We start from the raw sequence: 23,553 nt of genomic DNA on the forward strand, positions 1-23,553 counted from the left end.
AGTGTGGATGTGAGTGGTACCCACAGCCCATCACCCGGGGTTGGAGTGGGTCCCCTTCCCCTCCTGGGTCCTTGAGCGTTTCGGAGCCATCATAAGAGGTAAAATAAAGCCCCGAGGGACTTGGGAGTTTTCCTCCTAGATGGAGCCCTGAATTTCAAGCTCAAAACAGAGTTGTGGCCCTGGGGTTTGGGATGGGGAGGGGACCCAGGGGTACTTCTCCTGTGCGTGGAGGGAGGGAGAAGGCAGGGATGATTTACTGATGGGCATAGTAGATAAATGAAGGAGCAGATGGTGGAGTTAATGAGTGGAAAGGGTAGATGGATGGACAAAGAGACAATGGAGAAAATGTGGTAATTGATGGTTGCGCTTCTACCTGGATGAGGACAAACATGCTGATGTGTCCTCACAGCCTGGCTCCTCTTCAGGAGCTGGCGATGCTACCCACGGAGGACTGGCTCTCACAGCAAGCTACTGGGAAAGCGGGGAGCGGGACCCCCTCCAGCCGAGCGGGAGAGGACTTTGGTTCCTCTGCAGCAGCACAGCCATGCCCAGCATCTCCCCTCGGTCCGACCGCAGTGTGGTGAGCCTGCCTGAGGCTGGCAAACCAGGTCAGACCCCTAGATCCCCAAACCAGCTGCAGATCACTCTCCTGCATCCCGAGGCTGTGTTGCTCTCACACACACGAAGACCCAGCAGCCTGCAATCACCATCCCACTCACCCCCCTGCCCCGCAGTCCAGGACACGCTTCACGAGCATCTTTGCTGTCACCAAAAATGATTACCCCCGTCTTTCAAATATTCCCAGACTCCTGCTCCACCAAAACAAGCATCAGAGTACTCAGACGACGTCGATCGCTATAAAGCAGCGCTCAGCTTTGTGGTTTCATCCTGCAAGTGGAGAAACCAAAGGGACTGCTTGGCTGGCGGGGGGGGGGAGGGACACGCTGCCCGACTGCAGCAGCCTCCCAGCCGCCTGGGCTGGTTTCTCTTCCTCGCTGCAGCTGCCCAAGCTCGAAAAACGGGTGAGGAAAATAAATCAATAAGACACAAAGATAAATACGCTTTTCAGTGCTTGCATGTTGCAGCCGATTCCTCTGGACGTGCCGTGGTGGCTGCATAATTCATAAACTCGCCAGTAATATGCAAATGGCGTAGGTCCCACCAGGCTGGCCCAGATGGGCCCGGCTCCCTCCTCGCCAGTAGCCACCGCGTCAGGCGCAGGCGACGGTGAAGGCGGCTGTGCCGAAACGGTGAGCGGTGCCGAGCCCCCCTCGTGCCTGTCGCTCGGGCAATGGGCTGGTTTGCAGATTCTGCTCCGGTGGCTGCAATCCATCGCTTCCCGCTGAGCTGCAACCCGTATCGCTTTGGGGAGAAAATATTCCCTCGCCGTTTGCATTCAGCCTACACCTACCCTGACCCCTTGTGTCACGCTGGTGGGTCACGTCCAGCACAATGCTCGTTCCCGCGCAGGCTGCTCCGGCTGCAGAAATCCTCCTTTTGGGGTATGAAGCAACCACAGACCGCAGGACCCCAGCGGAGAGTGACCTGGGAGCAGCCCGAGGTCTGGAAGAGGCTGGAGACCGAGGCACAGCTCAGCCCGCAAGTGCCCATGAAAATTGCTTTCTGGGGAGTAAATGTCTGCCAGCCCCCCGGCCGAGCACAGACCTCTCCTGCTCAGCCCCCACCCATCTCCAAATCTTCAAGGCAGAGCTTTACCTCCACCCCGCAAAAGCCATTTCCATCAACGTCTCCGAGAATAAACCCCAGCCAAAATTTGAGAAGCTCTTACAAAGCAATTGATAAAAACCTCTGCACACGTCTAATGCTGCGCCATCCATCAGCCAACTCACCCATAGCACGGCACTGAGCACCAAGCAGCGGGGAGCAGAGATGAGCCGCACAGCCCCCCAGGCCCTCTCACTGCAGGGTTACCACTATTTTTCTGGAGAAATATGTTTTTCCCAAATATTTATGCTGTCCCCATCACCCTGGAAGGATGGGGTGTTCAACGATGATGCAGCAAAAGAACTTCATGGGTGCTGCAGTTTTGTGAAACCGGGGCGGGGGGTTATGTCACCACATCAAAGACGTCATCCCCCGTTTGACATCGCATCCATCCCAGGGAGCCCGTACCCTCCCCCAGCCACCACTGATGGGTTTTATCTGAGGATCTGGGTATTTCAAAAGGAGGATTTGAGAGGTATTTCCTTCCCATCTTTGAGAGAAACACAACAGTGAAGGAAAGTGCTGGGCTAAGACCTTGATGTAGCAGAAGGGCAAGAAAACCTACATGTTTTTATGAGGGATTAGGGCAAACTTAGTTGCATCTTAAGCTACTAAAGGCTTATAAAAGCCCCAAAGAATAGACTGCAGGCCTCAGAAAAACCTCCCAGGGCTTTGCTAAGTAAAGTCAATTTAAAATTAGAGTGCAGCCTGCTTAGCTGAAGAGCCATGCTCTGCAAACAGCAAGCCTGGCCTGCCTGAAGAGGAGAGTTTGGGGGTGTGGGGGGGGAAAGGGGTCTGGGTCCCCTGTGCAGGGTGGCACCAAGCCACAGTCAGCTCTGATCACCCAGGAGCAAATGCCATCCTTCATTATGGCTGGGCGCACCAGGCGTTAATATAAAACCATACCAACTTCTCAGATGGAAAAAGTACTTTATTAGGCATTTCAGCATCATCAAGGACTCGTTTCAAGCAGCGCGTGGAAGTCAGGGAGCTGGCCTGGGGGTCGGCAGCAGCCCCACTAGGGATGCTGCAGATGGTACCCACCTCGCTCAGCCCTTGGGCTGCTCCCGGCTGAGATTTTCTCCCCTCCCAGGGGCTGTCGACAGCCTTCCCTCTCCCCTGCCTTCCCCTCTTCGCCACTGCGCCAGTTCTTCCTTCATCCTGACAGCAGTGCTTACCAGGAGTGGCTGCTTTTCCCAGATAAATAGCTTAATTAGCTTTCTATTGACTCAGGCAAACACACTCCTCAGGCAGCGGCTGGGAGAAGAGAGGCAATAAAGCCCCAGGGAGCAGATCCTACACCCCAGTGGCAAAACGGGCTCTGCAGTGGGAAGGGCTCCACACTGTCAGACTGCAGGCGTTAAAAAGGTCTTTGCCCCGTGGAATCGCAGGTTGGCTGAGAAGGGCAGATCCAGCCCCAAGATGGGGGTTTCTGGTCCCCACGTGAGTGTCCCTCGAGTAAATTCCATCCTGTATTCCCTAGGAGAAACACACAGAGGGTGAGACCATGGCAGGAGGACAAATCCAGGGTGGGGGAAATAGAAATAAAAAAAAAATAAATTAAAAAAAAAAAAATCAAGCGTCTGCTGGACAGCAAGGCTGGAAATCAAAGAGCGAACACCAAATATGTCTGCAAGATGCAGGGAAAATTTTTAATCTTGGAAATTGGCAAAAGATTTGAGATAGCTGGAGAACAATCAGCGCTTCCCTTCATGCCTGGAGGAACCGACAAACTTTGCATAAACAATTTTCCTTCCCTCTGATCTGGAAAGGCTGCCACCGAGCAGCAGGAGAGGCCAGCGCCGGTCCCCAGCGCCCTGCCCGGCAGCTGACTTGGAGAAAGCCAAACCCAGAAGGACCCCTCGAGAAATGACATTAATGGCCCAAGAGCAGCAGGGAGAGGGTTCAGCAGCATCTGCCCCGAGCTCGGCTTCTGATTTCTGGTCTGGGAACCCTGGGCTTCTTCCTAATCAGCAACCCTCAACCCAGCCACACTGAACCCCCACGAGCAAATATTTCCCTGCCAGGTTAAATGCCATCCACGCAAAACAGTGGGGGGGTGAGGAGGGAATTAAAAATAATAACCTCCCATGGGCAAGCCCCCTCAAACTGTGCCGCCCCGAGATGTGCGCCAGCCCAGGACGGCCCAGGCATATTAATGCGATGGAGGATGCCGTCCGCCTCGGCCAGACACCAGCTCCAGCGCGGGAGAGAGATACCAGGAGCTCAATTTGTGTTTGCCTGAGCCAAGGAGAAAATCTAATTAAACATGGCGTTGGGGCTTGGAGGAGCTGGGGATGGGGCTGGAATATAAAGCGCAGCTGCTTCCTGCAGATCAGAGGGCAATATTAATAAACTCGTGGAGGGGGACTGGAGGATCAGCTGGTAATATTGATAAATGTAAAGCAAAGACAAAGCAGTCGGGGAATATTGGATGGTAACGCTGATAAAAATGCAACCGGGACCGTCTCAACAGCATGCTGCAGATGGCCCTGCCGTCCTGCCGGGGCAAGCACTGCAGCTGCATGCCTGCTTCCCAGGCAGGGGATGCCATGGGGCGTCCCAAAGAGCCCCACAGCTTGGCATGGGGTGAATTTTGGCCTGATGGGCTGCTACCCTCACTGCTGTGCCCCCAAACCTGCAGCCCCAAAGCAGCAGTGGCTGCCCTACACGTCCCAAAGGCAGGTCAGGGCAGATAAGAGCCGTCAAGGCGCAGGCATGGCATCTGGCATCAAGCCTGGTCTAGGAGCTGGGCATGCATAAGGGACGGCAACGGGCAGGGGTTGCGTGGGAGAGCAAAGCGGGGTGGGCTGGGGGCACACAGCACCGGAGATGCTCACCCCCTGCTCCATCAGCTGCAGGGCTGGGTGCCGATGCAGCGGGGCTGGGGCTGAAGGTGGAATGGAGGGCAGGAGCAGCACGGAGGGGATGGCACAGCCTCCACAGCTACCTGCGCGGTCTCTCACCTGATCTTGAGCACGGGAGATGGAAGTTTGTTTTCTCCCGTGCTCAGTGAAGGAGAGCTCCCGTGTCCTGGTGAGGCTGGAGCGAGACAGAGGAGGGAAGGGACCGTGGATCTTGCGGCAGGGACTGCGATGGCAGCTGGTGCCTTGTACAGCCTCTCTTGGAGCAAGGGATCTGGTAGCAAAGGCACAGCTAGGACTCAGTGCAGAAATCCAGCACAAAGCCACCTCTCCAGGCTGGAAGGGACCTCCCTCACCCCCTGCCCAGCCTTGCCCCAAGCTGTCCTGAGCACCCCACAACTCCCATTCCCCAGCGGGGAGAAGCGAGGCACAGGGAAACAGCCCCAGCTCCATGATGCAGACCACCGAGCCCCAGCTGCCCTGCAAGCTCGGACAAGGAATGCTTGGGGGGGGGGGGGGGGGGAGCAGGACAGAGGCCCCTCAGAGCCTGCCTGGGTGCTCGGCTCCGAGCCATCCGCTCCCAAACGTGGCGCAGCTCCCCACCACCCAGCCCCTGCCCATTTGCACAGTTCCTGGGGAGGGACATCGGCCACCAGTGACCTTGAGCACCCCTGAAGTCCCTCTTGCACGGACCAAGCTCCCGTAGCCTTGCGCCCACCGCTCCCTCCCCTCCTGCGCTGCTTCAGGTTACCCCTCCCCAGCCCCCCCGCCAGCAGCGCACCAGAGCCAGGGGATCGGAAAAAGCCACCAAGTGCATTTTAAATAAAAGATTGCATCTTTCAGAGCTATCGGGAGTGATGATTTAAACATGAAGTCAAAGCCAGTAATGGTGTTGTCAGAGCCGTAGCAGTAACTCCAATCAATAATTCACTGATAGGCAGTAACTGTGCCTCCAGCCAGACCTATCTGCGGTGGGCACAGTGCTTTCCCCCCCCAGGGCGAGACGTACATCCCCTCGCCTTGCTGCGACCTCCTGTCTCCCTGCCAGCATCGCCCACCCCTGCAGCACAGGTTTGGCCCCCACTGGGGCTGGGGAAGAGCCAGGGGCCAGACCCGGAGCCCCGCAGGAGGAAGATGCCGCCTGCCTCCAGGGATGGGAGGAAAAACAAATTTGTTACCTGGGGACATTCAAAACGCTGGCAAGGCCTTGGCTTGTTGGTGATTGCAACCCAGGTCTTCTTCAGTTCCTGCACCCTTGGAGAGAGCCCAAACCACCCCCAGGAAACCACAGCTCTCCCTGCGGGACTTAAAAGCCCTGCCAAGGGACACCTGTGTGACCCCCACCCCAGCCCCATCAGCACAGATGAATTGCCCACCTACGCCGGGGGTGCCGACGGCTTATAGCTGCTGTGCACACCGGTGCTCTTCTCCCACACCCCGGTGAGCATCCCTCATCCCCACGACACCCTGCCACTCCAGCCCGTGACCCGCGCACCCCTTGATGAGCTCCTGCAGCATCATTTAGCTACACAAACACCTCGGTCACAGCCCAACGACCTCGTATTTGCCCACTCATTTCTCTCTAATGCAGCATGAATCAGTTCCCCCCTAACAGTGGATCCAGCTGGGGGGGCTGGCCCCCCACCTCACCCCTCTTCCTTCCCACAGGGCTTCATCAAGCGTGGAGCAAAGTTGGATCGGAGCACCCTGGACTCCCGAGCAGCCCCCGGCTGGGCAGGCTGGGGTTGGGGGGGACAGCAGCTGGGCTCTGCCCACCCTTGCTGGGGCACAGGGTGTTGCGGCACCCACAGCAGGAGGGTCCCAGGCCCCTGCACCAGCAGAGCGGAGGTGTGCAGGGTCCGCGTGCGAATCCCTGGGGCAAGCTAGGAAAGGCAAGGGACTGCCCTTGCACTCAGTTTCGGGGAGCAGTGTGTGGAGAAAGGCAGCCGGCGAGGGATGATGTGCAAGTGGCCTTCCTCCGCATCCCTGCCCACTGAGGGGGTTTAACTGGGAAGCCCTGGAGTTGGTACCCAAAGATGCTGCACCGCCCCGAGCCGCATCCCCAATGCGCCGAGGGGTGCGAGGGCAGCGCGCCTTCCTGCAGAGCAGCCAGCCCCTAAAAACCATCATTGCAGGGAGGCCGGGGGGGACTCGATGGGGATCCCAGCACCCCGGGGAGGGCAGCAGGGATGGCTCAAGGGAAAGCAGGTGGACAGACAGACGGACGGACAGAAGCAGCCCCTCCATCCCAGCCCTACGGGGGGGATACCCGCACAGCAGAGATGCTGGAGGTGGTCGAGGTCGAGGTGGCTTCTTCTCCCTGCATCCTTACCACCTTACCTTCCCCAGCGCCGGGAGCTGCCGAGCCAGCACCGCCACCTCGTGGCACGGCCACTGGCGAGACTGGGGACAGTGCGGCACCGCACACCGTATAACGCACATCGTATACCGCACACCGTATACCGCACACTGCACACCACACACTCCTGGACGTGGCACACACTCCGACGGCGTACGCAGACTTTATTAGCGGGGGAGCTGCCGCTGGATGAACTGGCACCGAAAAGGTGGCAAAAAACTTCAAAGGCAGCCAGTAAAGGGGAGCGGAGAGCGGGGTCAGCCTGGATAAAAGAGGGGAGTGAGAAAGGGAAACTGCGGCAGCGGATGGGGTGAGATCCCTGGCCTCAGGGGAGACAGCGAGGGACCCAGCTCGCTGCCCAGCCTCACCCCATCGGATGGTGTTGGGGGTCTCTTACCTCCTAGTCCTTGCTCGACAGCAGGACTTGGGCATCGGTGTCCGGCTCAGTGCCCGGCATGGTGTCCGGCTTGTCTTGGAGCACCAGCTCGGACATGCTGCAGCAAGCCAAGGTTAGGGGGGGTGCATGGGAACCCCTGCCCTGGGCAGGCAGCGAAAGGGCTGGCTTTCCACCAGGATCAACCAGCCCTTTCTCCTTGCAGGGGGCGGGGGGTTTGAAGCCCGCAGGCTTTAATACCCAGGAGGAGGGTGAACGGGAGCCTGGGCTTCAACCTGCCGACGGCCGGCAAGCCAGAGCACGTGGGGTCTCTGGGCGAGGGGAGCCCCAGGCAACATGGCAGCCCCCCCCCAAAGGCTGTGCTGGGGGATGCTCACCAGTTTTGTATTTGCTCCAGCCCTTCCTGCGCCGCCTCGTCCCCTGGCATGCCCAGCATGCAGCAGACCCGGGTTTGGCTGCAAGAACTGTGCCGGTCCCCTCAAGGTGCTGCAGCTGCCACCGCCGAGCTCCCCAGCCCGGCGCGGCGGCACATCCCACCCCATACCCAGCTGGTCCTGGTGAGCACCACGGGGCTTTACCTCTGCCTCAAGAGCTGGGTCGTGGTCCTGTCCTCCAGGAAAGAGTGGCTGAGTGACCGTCCCAGCGGATGCGCAATGAGACCCACGTTATCCTGCCAAAAGCAGAGAGGGACGAGGCTTTCGGGGCCTTGGCACTGGGAGCCGTGGGGTGGAGGAGCCTGGTCACGGCACAGACAAAGGGTGGCTGAAGCCTGCTGCCTCCAAAGGGTGCAAATGGGAAGGTTTCTCATTTGAGGGTGTGCGTAATCCCAAAGCATCCCCCGGGACCCCCTCCATCCCCAGCACCTCGCCGAGCTCCCAGACACTGCTGTGGGGCACGGCCACGCTCAGCCCACAGATCACAACCTGTGGGTTCAGCGTGCTCTCCGCCTGGCACGCCGGTGGAGCCGACGTGGACTCTGCCCGCTGTGCCACCGCGCCAGCCAGTGTCCACCTGAAGAACCTGGAGGTCCTGTCTTCAACCTGCAAAGGCAGCAAAGCCGCTGTCAACTGCCGGCACCCCTGTGGGAGGACCATCTGTTGCATCCCGACCCCCAACCCTGCCTTGGCATGAAATCCTGGGAAAAGCCTCCCTGGACCGTTTAAATCCCAGGCATCGGCATTCACGCGCCTCAGCCTCACCTCATGCAGCCACTGCTCCATCGAGACCGTTCCCACGTCCATCACAAGGATTCCCTGGAAAAGAGGCAGCCACTGAGCCCCCCACCCCAGCTGGCTCTCCGCGGGGGGGGAAACCGCCGCAAAGCCCCCAGCACCGCTGGCAAAGCCCCTTCCCGGCCCCACCACTTACCAGGGCATCAGCAGAGGAGAAGGGAGCACCGACGCTTTTCTGTACTACGATGTACACCAGCCACGTGGAAATGATCATCCCAGGCACGCAGTGGCAGCACCACCAATGCCGCAAGCCTGGCACATTATTGGGTCAGAGCCGGAACCGGTGCTGCGGCAACTGTGTGCTGGCATGGGGCTCCCAGAGCAACAGGGACAAGGGAAGGGTGCAGAAAGCAAATCCCAATTCAGGGCACCCGTGGGAGCCAAGATTGTGGCACCCAGCCTCGGGGCAGGGGGATGCAGGGCGCAATCCTCGCGAGCTTTTTCACAAGCCCTCCTGCGAGCGTGGCTGAATGGGATAGCAGAGAGCAAAAAGTGTTGCTGAAGGTTTGAGAGACCTGTGTGGCAGTGTAGCTCAGGAGATCCAGCAGGAGAACATACCTTGGGGCACCCCAAGGCACGGGAGGGCCCCCCCTTACATCCTATTGCACCCCATGGGATGCTCAGGGCAAAGAAAAGCCCATCATCCTCCCACATCCCAAGGGAAAAGCATCCTCTCTGCAAATATCCCTGGGGCAGCCCCCCTCCTCCTGACAGCCCCCCAATCTAAACCAATGACACCAAGTCTTTTTTATTTTTTTTAGCAAATGTTTATTTATATCAAAATACAAAACATTTCTGAAGCAGGGTAATGTTACATGAGGAGCAAGTTAATCGATTCCAAAACCCATCATTCTCCTACAGCATGGCTAGTTGTATGTAACATTGCAACACTGCCAGAATTTCTTATAGTGGGTACGTTAAAATTAAAAAACCAACCAAAAAGTCAATCTATGATCATGCAATGTTACCAGCGATAAATTGTTAAGTACTCAGCAGGCCTTAAAATCCCAACAGGCAGAGACCGAGGGACCAGCTACTCCCAGTAAGGCAGGGCTTCAAACTCTCATTTCTTCCAATTTTTGTTGGCTTATTAGCATTTATTCATTAACTGACAACAGTCCAAGAGCCAAAGGGACCCAACTTTCTTGGCAGAGTGGGATTATTGCTGAGAGCTATCAAAGCAGACCCAACTCCCGGCTGTCCCCAGGGAGGATGGGGAAGGGCAGGGACAGGGCTTGCAGGGCGAGAGCCAGGAGAGGTCTGCCTTGGCCAAGCACTGCGTAGGTCGGGCCGAGCTGGAAGATGTAAAAACCTCCTGGCTGAGGGGGCTCAGCAGGTCGTTATCCCCTTAGAGATGAGCTCGGAGTTTGCCCAGCTGCTGCCTGTAATTGGGGGGCCCGGAGGGCACCCAGGAGGAGCAGGCAGTGCTCCTGGCGAGGTCTCGGTTACCTGCCAAGGGCAGGCTAGCACCCAGTCAGAAGGAGAGGTTGGGGGGAGGGACCCCCACTTGTGCCCCTTATCACACACCTGGGGGAGCAACGCTGAAATTTGGCTTCCTCCCCCCCCCACGGTCCCAGACCAGCTCCAGGCAGGAGCCTGGCCATTCCCAGGGATGCCGATGCCGAGCACGCCATCGCCGGTCCCTCCTGCTGGCATTTTACCGGCCTTGGCGAGCACAGAGGCCAAGAGCAACAATACAGATACAGAGAGATTATATAGAGCACGGAATAAGTTTCGTATAAGGCTTTGGTACAGCACCATCATGTCAGATTTATTTGTAAATCGTTTACAGAAAAAAAAAGCTTACTGAAAAAATAGTGTTTTGTTTCTCTTATTTTTTTTATTTTTTTATTTTTTTTATTTTCTTCTTTTGAGGAACATACCTGAAGTTCAAAAATTAACCCTCTAGTTGCCGTCTGGGCTCCCATCAAATGCTATTTTTGCTGTGTGCAATTTAAAAACAAAGCGACTCGAACCCAACTCCCACCAACCTGTTACACAGCCCGCCCGGCTCGCAGCAGCAGCCCCCACTGCCCAGCCAGGCAGTGGCCAACGGTTCGCAGTGCACAAGTCAGTAAAATCAACACCACAGAGATTCAGCAGCTGATCGCTACTCACTTTTTAGTAAAAATTAAAAAAACCCAAAAAACCAAACAACAAAAAGAGAAAAAAAAAAGTCACGACAACAAACATTATGGAACCAGTGGTACTAAAGTTTCCTTTATTGTTATTGTTATTTAAAAAAGTCAGTTCCACTGGTTACCACTGAAACAGCACCAAAGAGCACCCTAACGTGTGTTATACATCGTAATACTCGACATTCAAGAAATGGAAACGAGGTTGGATGGTCTAGTCTTTATATCCATAGGCAAGAAATTCTTCTTAAGAAGAGGAAAAAGTTGTCCCATGCAACCAGAGACCTGTTGGGTCCGGAAGAAGATCCTGCCTTAGGGGAAAACACTATGAAGTTAGGAGGCAATTAAATCAAGAGCTACCTATGGAGGTCTACCAGGGTTCAGAGACTCTACAAACCTATCAAAGGGGATTAAAAAGTCCAGGCTCCCCAGGAGAGCCAGGGATGCTCTCCTGGGAGAGCTGGAGATGCTCCTCGGGGGATCCAGGGATGCTTCCCGGGAGCTGGCGCACAGGTGTGATCTCCGAATGCCCAAAGGATGGCTCGACAAACTTACGATGACGTAAGTGTTTCCAGGAGGATTTCTATAGGGTTTTCCCAGGCGGGAAACACAAAGGGACCGGAGCCCGCACAGCCGTACGGAAGGTCCTGCATTCCCCTGGGGCTGCGGGAGCATCCCTTGCCTACTCTCCGCTGGCCCCATGGAGAAAAAAAAGAGAAGTTTGGCCTTAAAGTGCATGTGGGAGGGCAGGGAGGGGGTGCCGGCATCTCCCACTGAGCCAAAATCATACCGAGTGGAGACGGGCGCTTTCCCACACAGCTCTTCCCACCGCTCCCAACAGCCGAGTGGGAAGAGCCTGGGAGGGGGCAGGAAGCAAATAACCCCCGAAAAAGCAAGCTCCCACCAGATGCACGCAGCTGCGGTGGATGGAGGAAGCAGGGTTGCACGTACAAAAAAAAAAAAAAAAAAAAACCAAGGGAAGCAGGACGATGCTGATGGCACAGTCGCCGCTTCATCCCACAGTGCCCAGGGAGGAACGGCTCTTTATGTGTCTGTTTGGCATCCAGAGGGTTAACGGTACTGTGGAAAGTGTGCTTTGTAAACATTTTTTTGTGGGGTTTTTTCCTGTTTTTTTTCTGTAAGTGATTCCAGGGGAGATGGGGAAAGGAGAAAGCTGCCCGCCCCCCAGCAATACCCCAAAGCCCTGCCAGCCGGGGGGCAATGCAGCCCCCCAGCCCGGACACCAACCGGTGAGAAATCTCATCCCTTCTCTTTCTCCTCACATCCTTTTTCTTTTTTTTTTTTTTTGTTTTTTTAAACATATAAAATACTCACTTATGTATTTACTGCTAATAAATGCAAGTTAGTCCCATCAAACATGCTTTGCTTTGATATCAAGAATTGGTGCTGAACAAATCTTGGCTCGATATTAGAAACACCACCCCCCCCCCCCCCCGTCCCCCCCGACGAAGACGACAGAAATATCATGGAAAATACAGGTGACACTTATGGAGGACACGGTGCCGCTGCGAGGGGGCCAGCTCCTGGGCATTACATTCGTGCCTCAGCCGGTCAGGGACACGGCATGACAATGGCAAGGGACCTCTGCCCAATCCTGGAGGGATGGGAGCACCCAGGCTTTGCACCACCATCCCCTGCCTCACTGCAGGGACATCTGAGCCCAAAAACCAGCATCTGGGTGCCGCACAGGGCCGAGAGCCACGGAGATCCAGCCCGAGGAGAGCAGAAGCCCCCCCTCACTGCTGCCCAAAGGCAATCCCCAAATCCTGCCCCGAGGAAGGTGGAGGGTATGGCTTGCCACTCGCTGGCATCGCTCAGTCCCAAAAAACTGGCTCTTCTCCCCCTCATCGCCTGCCTGCATGGGGGGAAAGGGGCGGGGGGGGGGGCTGGCGGGTCCGTACTGTTTTGCAGGAAAAGCCCCGAGCACCCCCGGCACCTTCCCCACCACGCCTGCTGCCCACCAAGCCGGGGCTCGATGCCGTTTCACCCACCGGGGCAGGGAGACCCCCGCATCCCACCCCGGCACCCAGCCCGGTACCGGCAGCCTCCACGACACCACTAAAACCCTGATGGTCGGAAATCTTTTGTTAGTTGTAGAGGTATTGACGTGCCTACGGAAGAAGGTGCCCTGCTCCGGCCGGGTGCGGGGATCCGGGGAGACGCCACCGGGGTCACCCAGGCGGCTCTGCGGGGCTCCATAAACCGTATGAGGGTTTCGTAAACCCTAAGGATTTATGAAGGTGGTGAGGATGGGTGGCCGACAGCACCCGGCGAGGTAGCGGCATGGAGAGCTCGTCCCCGCAGAGTCCTCCCCATCCTGTGCCACCCCCGAACGGTTGCAACCGGCCTGGTCCTTCCCACCGAAAACAGCACCCTTGGAGCTGAAATTCATCTTATTTCTCTGGAAAAAAAAACCAAAAACCAAAAACCAAACCCCAAGCAAGACACAGCCCTCGGTGGAAACACCATCACCTCGCTGCGGCACAGGGCAAGCTGGCAGCAAACGGGGTGCCCGGGCTCCCCCCCATTGCTGGGCTTTTTCCCTTTTCAATTTTTTTTCTCTATCGAAACAGCAACGCGACAGCAAACAGCAGCAACGCTGAGCCGGAGGCAGGACGGCAGCCGGAGCCAGCGGACCCCCACGAGCCCCCCAGACTTGCCCAGCCCTCCTCTCCCTCACCACCGTATTGCTCAAACAGCACTAGGCATGGATACAAAAATAAAACAGCTATGTGACTTAGATATATATAATTTTTTTTTATATATATATATTTGTATATATATTTTTGTCTATTTATAGGTGGATGGAGAAGCAGCGAAGCCAAAGCGCAATATAATGTAAAAATACTCGCTCTGCTCCTGCTGTTCAGACTCTCCCCACCTCTGACAGCCTCTCTCATGCTGCACAGAAGTTTGACACCTATTACTAAGGAATTATTTTAAATATTTATTCTCCCCCCCTTCTAAAATAGAAAGTAAATATATATTTGTTTCATTTTATATACAATGCAGTTTCAATACACCAATATCATTTCTTTAGATAGAGATACTGGGGCTCATTTCGCAAGTCAGTTGTTTTGTTTTGTTTTTTTAATGTAAGTGCTGGGGGGGAGTGGGTGGAAATCAGAGGAGCTTTCAAACCACAGGACTGCCTTGTCCCAGGAAGCTGGGCACCCCCCTTTGCAGCCCTCTTGGTCCCCTGTAACCTCAGGAGAACAAGAATAAAAGCCCCCCTGGGACAGAAATTGTCATTTCGATGGTAAAGCAAAAATCTGGGCAAACCCTCCTCCCCGGGGGATGCCAGCCCCTCCATACCGCGTGTCCCGCCCCACTGCAACCAATATAAAAATTCTTAGCTACCACTACAGTGCATGCTTTTGACATCCGAACCCCCTAAGCCTGGACCAGCCTGTCTGCCCCCCGTTTCTCTTGCCCACCCCCCCTCCCTAGGTACGGTCCTTCGTCCATCCATGCACGTATCAAAAGACAGCCAGAGCCCTGGGGATTGGGGATGCTCGTCGGCACGTATCCTGAGGTTACCCAGCATCACTGGGCAAGACGCCTACTGCCACACAAATGATGAGGAACAGACAGCTTAGACAACACAAACCTGTCAGGCCAAAACACATATAAACAGGAAAAACGGGGAAACCCGGCACCCAGGGAGGGCAACAGGCTCCCACCTCCAGCCCCTTTCCCAGAAACCAGCAGCTCCGCACCGGTCCTCACCGTGCGGGGATGTACAGGCTGATGGAAATTAAGTGCAACGCCAAGTTTCTTCTTTTGCTGGCGCAGGCATGGGCAAGTCAGAGATGCCATCGCTGCTTCCTCAGCCTCTAGTACTTGGCTCATGTGCTTCCCCAACAGATTTCAGCAGTCACCTCTAACAGGAACAAATTGGCTTCCCAGCCTTTCCTCCTCTGCTAACACAGGCAGGGAGGAGTAAAGATACTTGGCAAAATTAAAAAAAAAAAACAAAAAAACAAACCAAAAAAACACTAAGCTGAAGAGGGGAAATGGGACTAAACATCCTGTTTTCTTTAAGGGTTACCCCATGCCCAGACAGCACAGGGATGGGCTCCTGGAGAGCAGCGGGCATGCAGCCTGAATTCGGCCACCCCTGTGTCAGGAGCTGTTGGACACTTTGTCTGTGCGGGCTCCAGCATCGTTGGTGAACAAATCCCCTCTATGCTTCAGACCTGAAAAGTCCTGCTAATGAGGTTTTAACAAAAGAAATAAAATAAAATAAAAATAAAATAAAATAAAATAAAATAAGAGACACTCTGAAGAACATCTTGTCCTGCCGAGGAGCTACTGCTGGGACTGGCTGGCACGGCTGGCGCCACGTTCCACAGCCCAAGGGACAAATTTAGCCGTATCCCTCTTATCCCTTCTGACTCATGCTTTTCTGGGAAGAAGAGATGCAAAGCAAAATGCTTACACATGAGTAACCGGAGAGCAGCATCTAGAGGGACTTCAGAGAAGGGTTTCTGCGTAGTGGTGCTTTTTCTTTAAAACGATTGCACCAGAGATGAGGCAATGTGATGTCTCTTTCCCATGTCATGCCCCACGTGCGTCGGACATGCAGAGGAGAGGACCTGTCACTCCTGCTTCTCAATATCACAGCCCAAGGGTGAGTCACATACAATGAACAAAGAAAAAAAAAAAAAGGGGGGGGGGGGGGAGTAAAAATTTAAAAAAAAAAAGGGATCTCATTGTGTGCAGCAGGGATGCAGTGCAGGTCACGCTTGCCGTGGGGCAGCTGTGCCTGTCCATTCCCAAATCCCCCCCCGGGCTCCGGCTGCTCCCAGCCCCTACCGAGCTTCGCCCATCCCAATCCCCCCCCTCCACCGTGGCTCTAAACACTCTCCCCTAGAGACAAACATACCCCCGACATGCAAATCTACTGGACTTCTGCATACCTATCTATCTTTGTCCTACGCTTCTCTATGTATTTATATCTCATATATACAGTTGCGTTTTACTCTGGTTCCTTGAAAAGATTTCCTTCTACAAAAAGCATTGACTCTGCCAGCCCGGGGCCACAGCAAGCCCACGCAGGATGTATGGAAATCCCTGAAGGCAGCCGGCTGCCGGTCCAGCCTTGCTGAAAAATACCCCCAGCCAAGAACTACAGCTGAAACCAACCCAAAAGTCAGAGAACTCCCAAATCTACATCACTGCCTGAAGCAGGAGAAACCCAAATGCCAGGCAGATTTCGTCCTAATACAGACTGCAGCAATAAGTCTCGAATGCGTGTGTCATGCCCGGATGCCCCAAGACACGACTAAGCCCTGTCGGGACCATGCCTGGGCTGCTGAGCACAAACCCTGAGCCCTCAAACACGCCTGGAGGTAGGTACGGCAAAGCTGTTATTCCCTTTATATTCCCTTTACATTTATATATCCAAACACCATCACCTCCAGCCTTCCTCAAAAGCGGGTGGCACCGAACCAGCTGACAGAGACAAACACCAGATCAACAGCCTGGAGCCCACCAGCGACCGAAACCAGCCTCCAAGTCACGAGTGACCGACACACAGCAAAAGCAGTGAGCGTCCTACCCTGGGAAAAGCATCCCTGCTCACAGGGACACTCCCCACCACCCCGGCAGCTCACGGGGACCACTCTGCCCGGGGGGAACCTACGCACCCACCCGGCGAGACCACAAAGTGTGTTGGTGGTCCGGGGATGCCGGTGCCTTCCACCAAGGGCTCCAGCCCAGGTTCCTGGTGGTGCAGGTGTGTGGCAGAGCTGGGAAGAGACCCCAGGACCCTCCAGCTCCCCCCATCCTACAAACCCATCACTCCAAGTGCCCACAGATGCAATTAACAGCAGGCACAGAAACGGGGCCCCACAAGTGAGCCCTAAACCCTCCCTCTCTCCTTACTTACTAACTTGCGTTTTCATTCACGTCAACATTGCAAAACCAAGCTTCTGTGAGTTTGCACAGCAAAGTCACCTTAAAAATAGGAGGCCTCGATTGCTCAGCAGCTCCCGCTGGAAAACCAGGCGAAGCGTTCGCTCTGCCCCACCGCCTGCCTGCAACGGGATGGCACAGGTTTGATGGAGAGGGTGCGAGGGACGGCACCCCACGACCACCCCCTCTTTCCGAGGGACCCCAGCAACACCCCCGTACCTACCTCTCCGCTTTACCTTCCCCCGGCCCAGGGCGGCTGAATCCTGCAACCCCCGTGGCGGCACGAAAACGGCGCTGGAACATCCCCACCACAGCCACCTCGCAGGCAGAGGCACCAGCAAGGACCACCCAAAGCAGGGCTGGCGCCCACTGCACCGAGGCCTCGGCAGAGCCCGGGGACAAATATTCTTGCAATTCAGAGGTGTTTTTTCACCGTGGCCCAGGATTTTCCAAGGGACCTAATGAAACGCGTCACGTTCGCAATGTGCAAGGAGGAATCGTACGGTTACTGATAAAACAAGAGCCATCTACCTCAGACAAGCTTACAAAATAAGAGAGTTTGGCCCAGGAAGATAAAAATCAAGATATATTTTGCAGCATGAAAGAAAAAAAAAAAAAAAAAGCAGCAGCAGCAGCTGTGTTTGCAAACCACCAAAGCGAAACGGAGTTCAAACAGGGATGAAATGGGGGAAGCGTTTGGCATCGTCTGACACAGCTTCGATGTCCCAGGTCCACGGGAGGAGAGAGGAGTGACCCCCTGAAGGGCATGGAAACCAGAGGGCTGGGAGAAGCGAGGAGGTTGCCAAAGCAAGAGGCGAGCCTGTCTGCCAAAGCACGGCCCGAGTCTATCGGAAGGTAACTCGGTCTAGCGGGGAAAGGAGTTAAGGATGGTTTTAGGGAAGAGCCGCTTCCATGAGGCGCCCGGGCGGGATTTCCCACTCCAGCAGCGTGGCAGGTACACGGCTGAAAGAGAGAGGGCTGCAGCTCCAGCCTCTAAAGGTCGAAGACCATGAAAAGCAGGGGGCCCAGCGGCTCAAAACACCTGCAAAAGGAAAACAACTCTCAAAAGACTGACCCAGCAAGCCGGCACGCTCCATCAACCTGCCCTGCGCTCCAAGTCCTCTAGAGCTCCTTAAGACGGGATGGGGGCATGGTCCCGAGGTAGCGACCTCAAGAGCCTGAAGACACCGCCTTGCCCGCGCAAACGGGCATCATAAATAGTTTGGAAAGCACTCAAATGAAAAACCAACCTTCTGTTAGAGAGGTTGAGGCAACAAGAGCGAAAAGGAAGAGCAAGTCAGCTGCAGCACGGCCAGCACAAAGCCTCCACGCCTCCCCCCAACCGGGGCATTCCCCGGCCCCGATTGTCACCTGTCCGTCGGGAGCAGCCCGGCTCGCCTCCGCGCGGCAAGAGCCGCTGCCACCAGCTCGCCGTACCGCGCCGGCTCGCCGCGCCGCTGAAGTTACCGGCGAGCCGAAGTTAGCCAGGCAGAGTTTTCCCCGCTGCCGAGCGGGCGAATGGCATTAATTCAAGTCAGATCCGAGCGGATTCTAGGGAAATCCCTAAAACACACTCAAATAAAAGAAATTCGCAGTCATACTGTTAGCGAAGTTGAATTCTCACTCTGATAGTTGAGGGTCTTACATCAGGTCACTCATCGCATACTCAATAAAAAGCCCTGGTGCAGGCTGGAAAGAGAGGGGCATTTCCACGAGACCCTCCCTCCTTCCCGAGACAAACCTGCTCACGGTCTGAAGACCACCTACACAAAGTTGTTAATGCTCAGAAATATCTCGCTATGGATTTAGAGGATTCATTGTCAAGCGGTTCAAACCTAAGTGAGGGCTTCGAGATCAGAAAAGACGCGGTGCTCTGCTTTTTGTGGTTGCAGGTTTCCGAGCGTCCTGCTGGAAGAGGAAGCACAACCTCTAAAACCAGGTATTTCTAGGCAGAGCGATAAACAGGCTCCAGCCTAAAAGCTCCCAGGGAGTGCGGTGCCGTCGGAGTGGCCATAACCCAACCGTCCAGCTGAGAGCTGGCGTCTTTCTCCAAACATCTAAGCCCTTCGAGGTTCAACCAGCAGCAAGAGCAATAACCAAGGCAAAGCAGAATTAAAGGCGAGATTGCGGAGAATCTCTTGGCAATTCTACCTGGGAATAAACAAAAGTTTCCTATGCAAATGGAGAGCCTGGGGCAAAAAACATGCCTACAGGCTCTTCGATTCTCCTGACGCTTCTTTTACAGCCCGAATCCACTCAAAGCAAGAATATCCACATGAAACATTTGGTATTTTATTCCCAGGCAGGCTGGAGGGTTCAGCACTTTACTGCAGAGGAAGAAATGTGCAAACCTGGATGTAGCGGTTGATTTTACCACTTCAAAAAAAAAAAAAAATCTCTAAGTATTTTAAAGGTAGGGATCACTTGCTATTAGCACTCAGCATTTACGTAGCACTTGCAGTCTGTAGGAACCAAGTGCTTGTCCAAAGTGCTCAAATATGACTTATCCCCATTTTACAGATGGGAGAACTGAGGCACAGAGAGGTTGAGTGACTTGCCCAAGGCCACGCAGTCAGAGAGTGGAGGCAGAGCAGGAAAGCAAGCCCAGCTCTTCTCAGAGCAGGCTACACCTTTCCTGCTAAAAAAGAAAAAAAAAGAAAAAGAAAAAAAAAAAAAAGGCCTATGCAATCCAGAAAACCACCGGCCGCCAAACCTACCCTAAGTATTTTGAAGAGGAAATACATTCTGGTGAAGAGTTAGAACAGCTTTACCGAGAGGGGAACAGCGGGTCTCCTTGGATGGGGCAAAGGGAGGGACAAAACCCCAGAGGGTGTCAGAGCCTACACGGCCAGGCTGGAGCAGGAGAAAGAAGGGGAAAACAGTGAAACCAGCAGCAATGCATTTTAAGCTGACGCGAAACGCCGGGCTTAGCTTTGTGCGGTTGCACCAAGGAGCCATCCATCTCCATCCGCAGAGCCGGGGATTTTCCAGCTGCTCTCGCCTGGGCTCAGCACCTGCCGACAGAGGCTTTTGGGACCACGCAGCCAAACCCCCTTCGCCCGCACACCTGCAGCAGCATCTCCCCGTTTCGCAGTTATGAATAAAGATTACAAACGTTACCATAGTAAGAAATCACGTTACTGCACAGTATTGAAGAACATTCGCCAGCGATATACAGGTGTTGGGAAGAACTAATCAAAACCACCCTTCATCAAAGCTGACACACACCATACTTGGGGGAAAACACCCCTGGATGAAAACAGTCCCCACACCTGCGTGCTCGCACAGTGGTGAGTACGCGTTAACAAGGTTCAAATGCATTTGCACAGACAAATGGCGATTTCTCACTTCTCAGACCAATTCAAAGGCTCGGGGGTCTTTCTGGTTTTCCCTTTCAGAGATAGGTAAGGAAAGATGTCACGGATGGTTTTGTTGCTGTTATCTTCACATAAAAGGAGGCTGGGAAGGGGGAGGCAGGGAGATTTTCACAATTACAGCTTTCCTGGGATTATTTGGTCGTGTTTTTATCATAATCAGATTCATAGGATTACCAGTTCCCGTCTAGGTTGTTAGTTTCTTGTCAATTAATTACACCCTGTGTCATTTAATTTCTTCCGGCGATTGAGGGCCAGCTGCTCAATTCCACACTTTCTCCCTAAACGTGCGCTGCAGAAGCAGATGTCAAAAGCTCTGTCTATGCCTGTTAAGCTTAGAGATCTTTTCCGAAACCGAGGTGCAATGCCCCCCCCTTCCCACCCCACCGGAGCCATCCGGGGTGGGGGGAGAAGCGGATCCGAGGAGCGCCCAGCCCCAGGCATCCTTCCCCGTCCCCCCAACCTGCCCCAAGGTCCCCCCAGCTCGTCCCCACCACGAGCCACCAAACCGCCCCCCCGGCAGAGGCGGCAGCGTAGGGGCGTCCTCTCCCTTCTCCCCTCGCCTCCGTCCCCCGGTGGCGCGATGTCAGCTCCCTCCACCCCCCTCCTGTTTAACCTTGTCGGGCCGGCGCTAGGCTAAAGCAACGTGGCATGCCCGCTGGCGTCGTCGTGGTCCACGCTGTTGAGAATGGCTGTCTGGTCTTCGGGGAGCTGCCGGTGGCAGAGGTCGTCCTTCAGCGCCGAGAGGCGGGCGAAGGGGTCCTGACGAGGATGTCTCTTCTTCTTGCGGAGGCAGACAGCTTCGTCAGGCCACAGTACCTGAGAGCTGGGAAGGTGCTGAACCTGGGAGGCAGAGCCGTCTGGAGGGAGAGAGAAGAGAGATGGGACCAGAGCCGGCAGCCATCGGCAGCACCGGCAGCAGGCAGAGCACTTCGCGTGCCATGAAAGGGAGGTTACGGCAAGTCCGGCCCCAAACCAGCCGCTCGGTGAGAAGGGAGCGCGTTGAGCATCAGGGAAAATTAAGTTAACACTCAAAAATAAAATGCAAACCAAATCACTAGAGATGGGAGATGCATGGAAGGGCAACTTGGTTTGGAGGCAGGGGAGGGACAGCCTGCGGGTGAGCAGCTCGGGCAGCCATCCCTTCAGAGGGGCAAGGGGTGAGGGCAGCATCCAGGCATGGGCTTGGAGACCCGTCCCCGGCACTGGAGCCGGCAGGGACCTGCCCGAGCTCTGCCCACGGGGAGACAGAGGGGATGCTGTTGGGAGCCGCAGGGTCCATCGCACTCACTGGATTGTTTTCTGGATTTCGAGGAGCCCTTGGATGACTTTTTGGGCTTCTTTATCCGCTGGTATTTCAGAGCTTCGAGCCTCTCAGGTGCAGCAGCGTCCCCGGACGGAGATGGACATTTTCTAGGAAGGAAAAGCAGACAGGCACTGTCAGCAGCTCTCAGCCACGCTCGGGCCTCTGGACGTCCCCGGTGGGGGATTGGTCGACCCCAGCCAGCTCTGCCGTGGAAAAGGAAAAGGTGAGAAACCCGGGGCCGAGGGAGCGGGGCCAGCCAGGCGTGCCGGAGCGCGGGGCGGGAGGAAGCGAGGTGCCCGTGCGTGCCGCTCCGCGGGGTCCCCGCCGTCCCCCTACGTCTCCTCCGCCTTGCCAAGCGGCACCGCAAGCCCGGCCGGTCCCACCAGTAACATCCGATGCCGGCCCCGCGAGAGAGCCGCCGGCACCCCAGCTCACCTGCCTGCCATGCCAGCACCACTAAACAAAAAAGGACGGGGCAGATCCTATGTCCGATAAGGCATTTCTAGGAAGTGGTGGGAAACCCCTTGGGATGGAGAGAGAGGAAGAGACAGGCAGAAGCAGCACGGCAGCATCGAGACGGGCACCACGAGCCACCCAGGGCGGACAACACCGGTGCCACAAACAGCAGAGAGGCAGGATTCTGCCCAGCCCTGCTCCCACAGCCAAAAAAACCAGGGGCCACACGACAGACAGGGACACAAAGGGCACACGCTGACAGAGCCAGGAGCGGTACCTCATTCCCAGGTCCCTGCTGTAAGTGACAACAGAAACGCAACAGCACGGAGGTGTCTATTCCTTAACACCAAGAGGCTGGGAGCTAGGTTTTCTTGCCCTGAGGGACAGGACATTGAAATGAAAACACTCACCAGGTTTTATTGCGAGAGACAAGGAGGGGATTTGCAAAGGGATGTTTCCTGCAGGAGAGCCAGCAGTTTTACGTGGTAGTTTTCCAGCCTTAGCCCCTGAGTAACTCTTCTACAGGAGCCAGCTCGAGGTTAAGTGGTCTCCCCTTTGCAAAGGGTTTTTTTGCTCTGCTTTCTTCACTGTACCTGTTTTTCCCATCCATGGATCGGACAGTACGACTGCTGTGGAGAGCAGGGCAGTAGAGGAAAACCACCTCCTTAGGAGAGCAATCAGTCCAGCTCTTATTATCTATAACACAGCACAGCATCCACCCCTCTCGCTGCTTTCCCATTTCCTCCCCCTCTCTATTTTGCTTTCACGTCCTTCCAAATTGCACCAACGCCTAATGCCGCGAAAGGAGAAGTCTGAGTCAAGGCAGCAGAGCCCACAGGTGATGACCTGGCATCAACCTGAGTCACCACAGAGCACCCTGCACACGAGGTGCCCAGAGTTGACGGGAAGCATCCACACAAAGCGCCCTTCATTGCAATAAAGCCAATGCTTGAAGCCAGGCTCCAGAGAGAAAAACCTGGAGATTTAAACCAGCGTGCCTCTAACAAGCCTGTCCTACCCTTCAAGAGCAGATGACACTCTTCTGCTCTCACAACTTGGTCACCGGAGGTCAGCGACCAAACCTTTTCAAAACAGCCATGCAGAGGACAGCGCTGATAGCAACTCCTGCATCTTCAGGCCTCTGTGACCAGGGTAGGGATCAGGAAACCCTGCAAGCCACAGGCTCTTCACAAGGGAGCAGGACGGGCAGGTAGAAGAGTCACCTCGACTGACTGCAAGGAGGTGGGATCAGTGCATTCAGACTCCTGCTTTGTCACCAAAAAGCCGTGGCCAAACTCATCCACCTCGCTCCTGATCCGTCAGTAAGGTGCGACCCATCCGGCGTTGCAAAAACGCTGCCGGTGGAAGTGGCAGGGAACAGGCAAGCACACGGGCTCAAGCGCGGAGCCCCAGCGCGCCAGGGCTGTGGTAGAAGAGCACGTCCACCTGCGGTGGCTTTGGAGCTTCTCACCTCCCTTGGGTTTCAGGCAGAGCCTCTCAGGCATTGAAAACACCCCGCAGGCTTTCGCCTCTGCGAGTCTCTACTCATGCCACCACTGCGGAGAGCACGGCGTGATAGCAACGCTTTATGTCTGAGATCCCGAGTGGCTGCTGGAGCGGCGATACTTCAGCTGGAGCGGCACAGGCGAACAGCTCCCGAAGGATTCTTCTCCCTGCGGGGAGCAGACGGGGTTGTTTTTGAAGATGCGTGTGATCGCAAAGCTTCTCAGTTCTGCCGTCAGCATTGGAGAGCACCAAGAAAAGTGCA

General features: G+C 55.4%; 1 protein-coding gene across 10 annotated transcripts in view; it reads right to left on the reverse strand.

The window, feature by feature from the left end:
* Positions 1–17,213: 17,213 nt before the first annotated feature.
* The window catches only part of IGSF9B (immunoglobulin superfamily member 9B), a 44,215-nt gene continuing 37,875 nt past the window's right edge, over positions 17,214–23,553 (reverse strand). For 5 of the 10 annotated variants that reach the window (XM_052786408.1, XM_052786407.1, XM_052786406.1 and 2 more), the window contains 3 exons: positions 21,315–21,436; positions 20,640–20,883; positions 17,214–20,315 (listed from right to left, as the gene is read on the reverse strand). In XM_052786408.1, coding sequence (XP_052642368.1) covers positions 20,660–20,883; positions 21,315–21,436 — 346 coding nt within the window. In that variant the 3' untranslated portion in view covers positions 17,214–20,315; positions 20,640–20,659. Of the gene's footprint in view, positions 20,316–20,639; positions 20,884–21,314; positions 21,437–23,553 lie in introns of those variants that run through there. The other 5 variants (XR_008235095.1, XR_008235094.1, XM_052786404.1 and 2 more) reach the window with 5 other exon arrangements.

Source organism: Harpia harpyja, chromosome 4 (genome assembly GCF_026419915.1).
Source record: "Harpia harpyja isolate bHarHar1 chromosome 4, bHarHar1 primary haplotype, whole genome shotgun sequence".
NCBI classification, from domain to species: Eukaryota; Metazoa; Chordata; class Aves; order Accipitriformes; family Accipitridae; genus Harpia; species Harpia harpyja.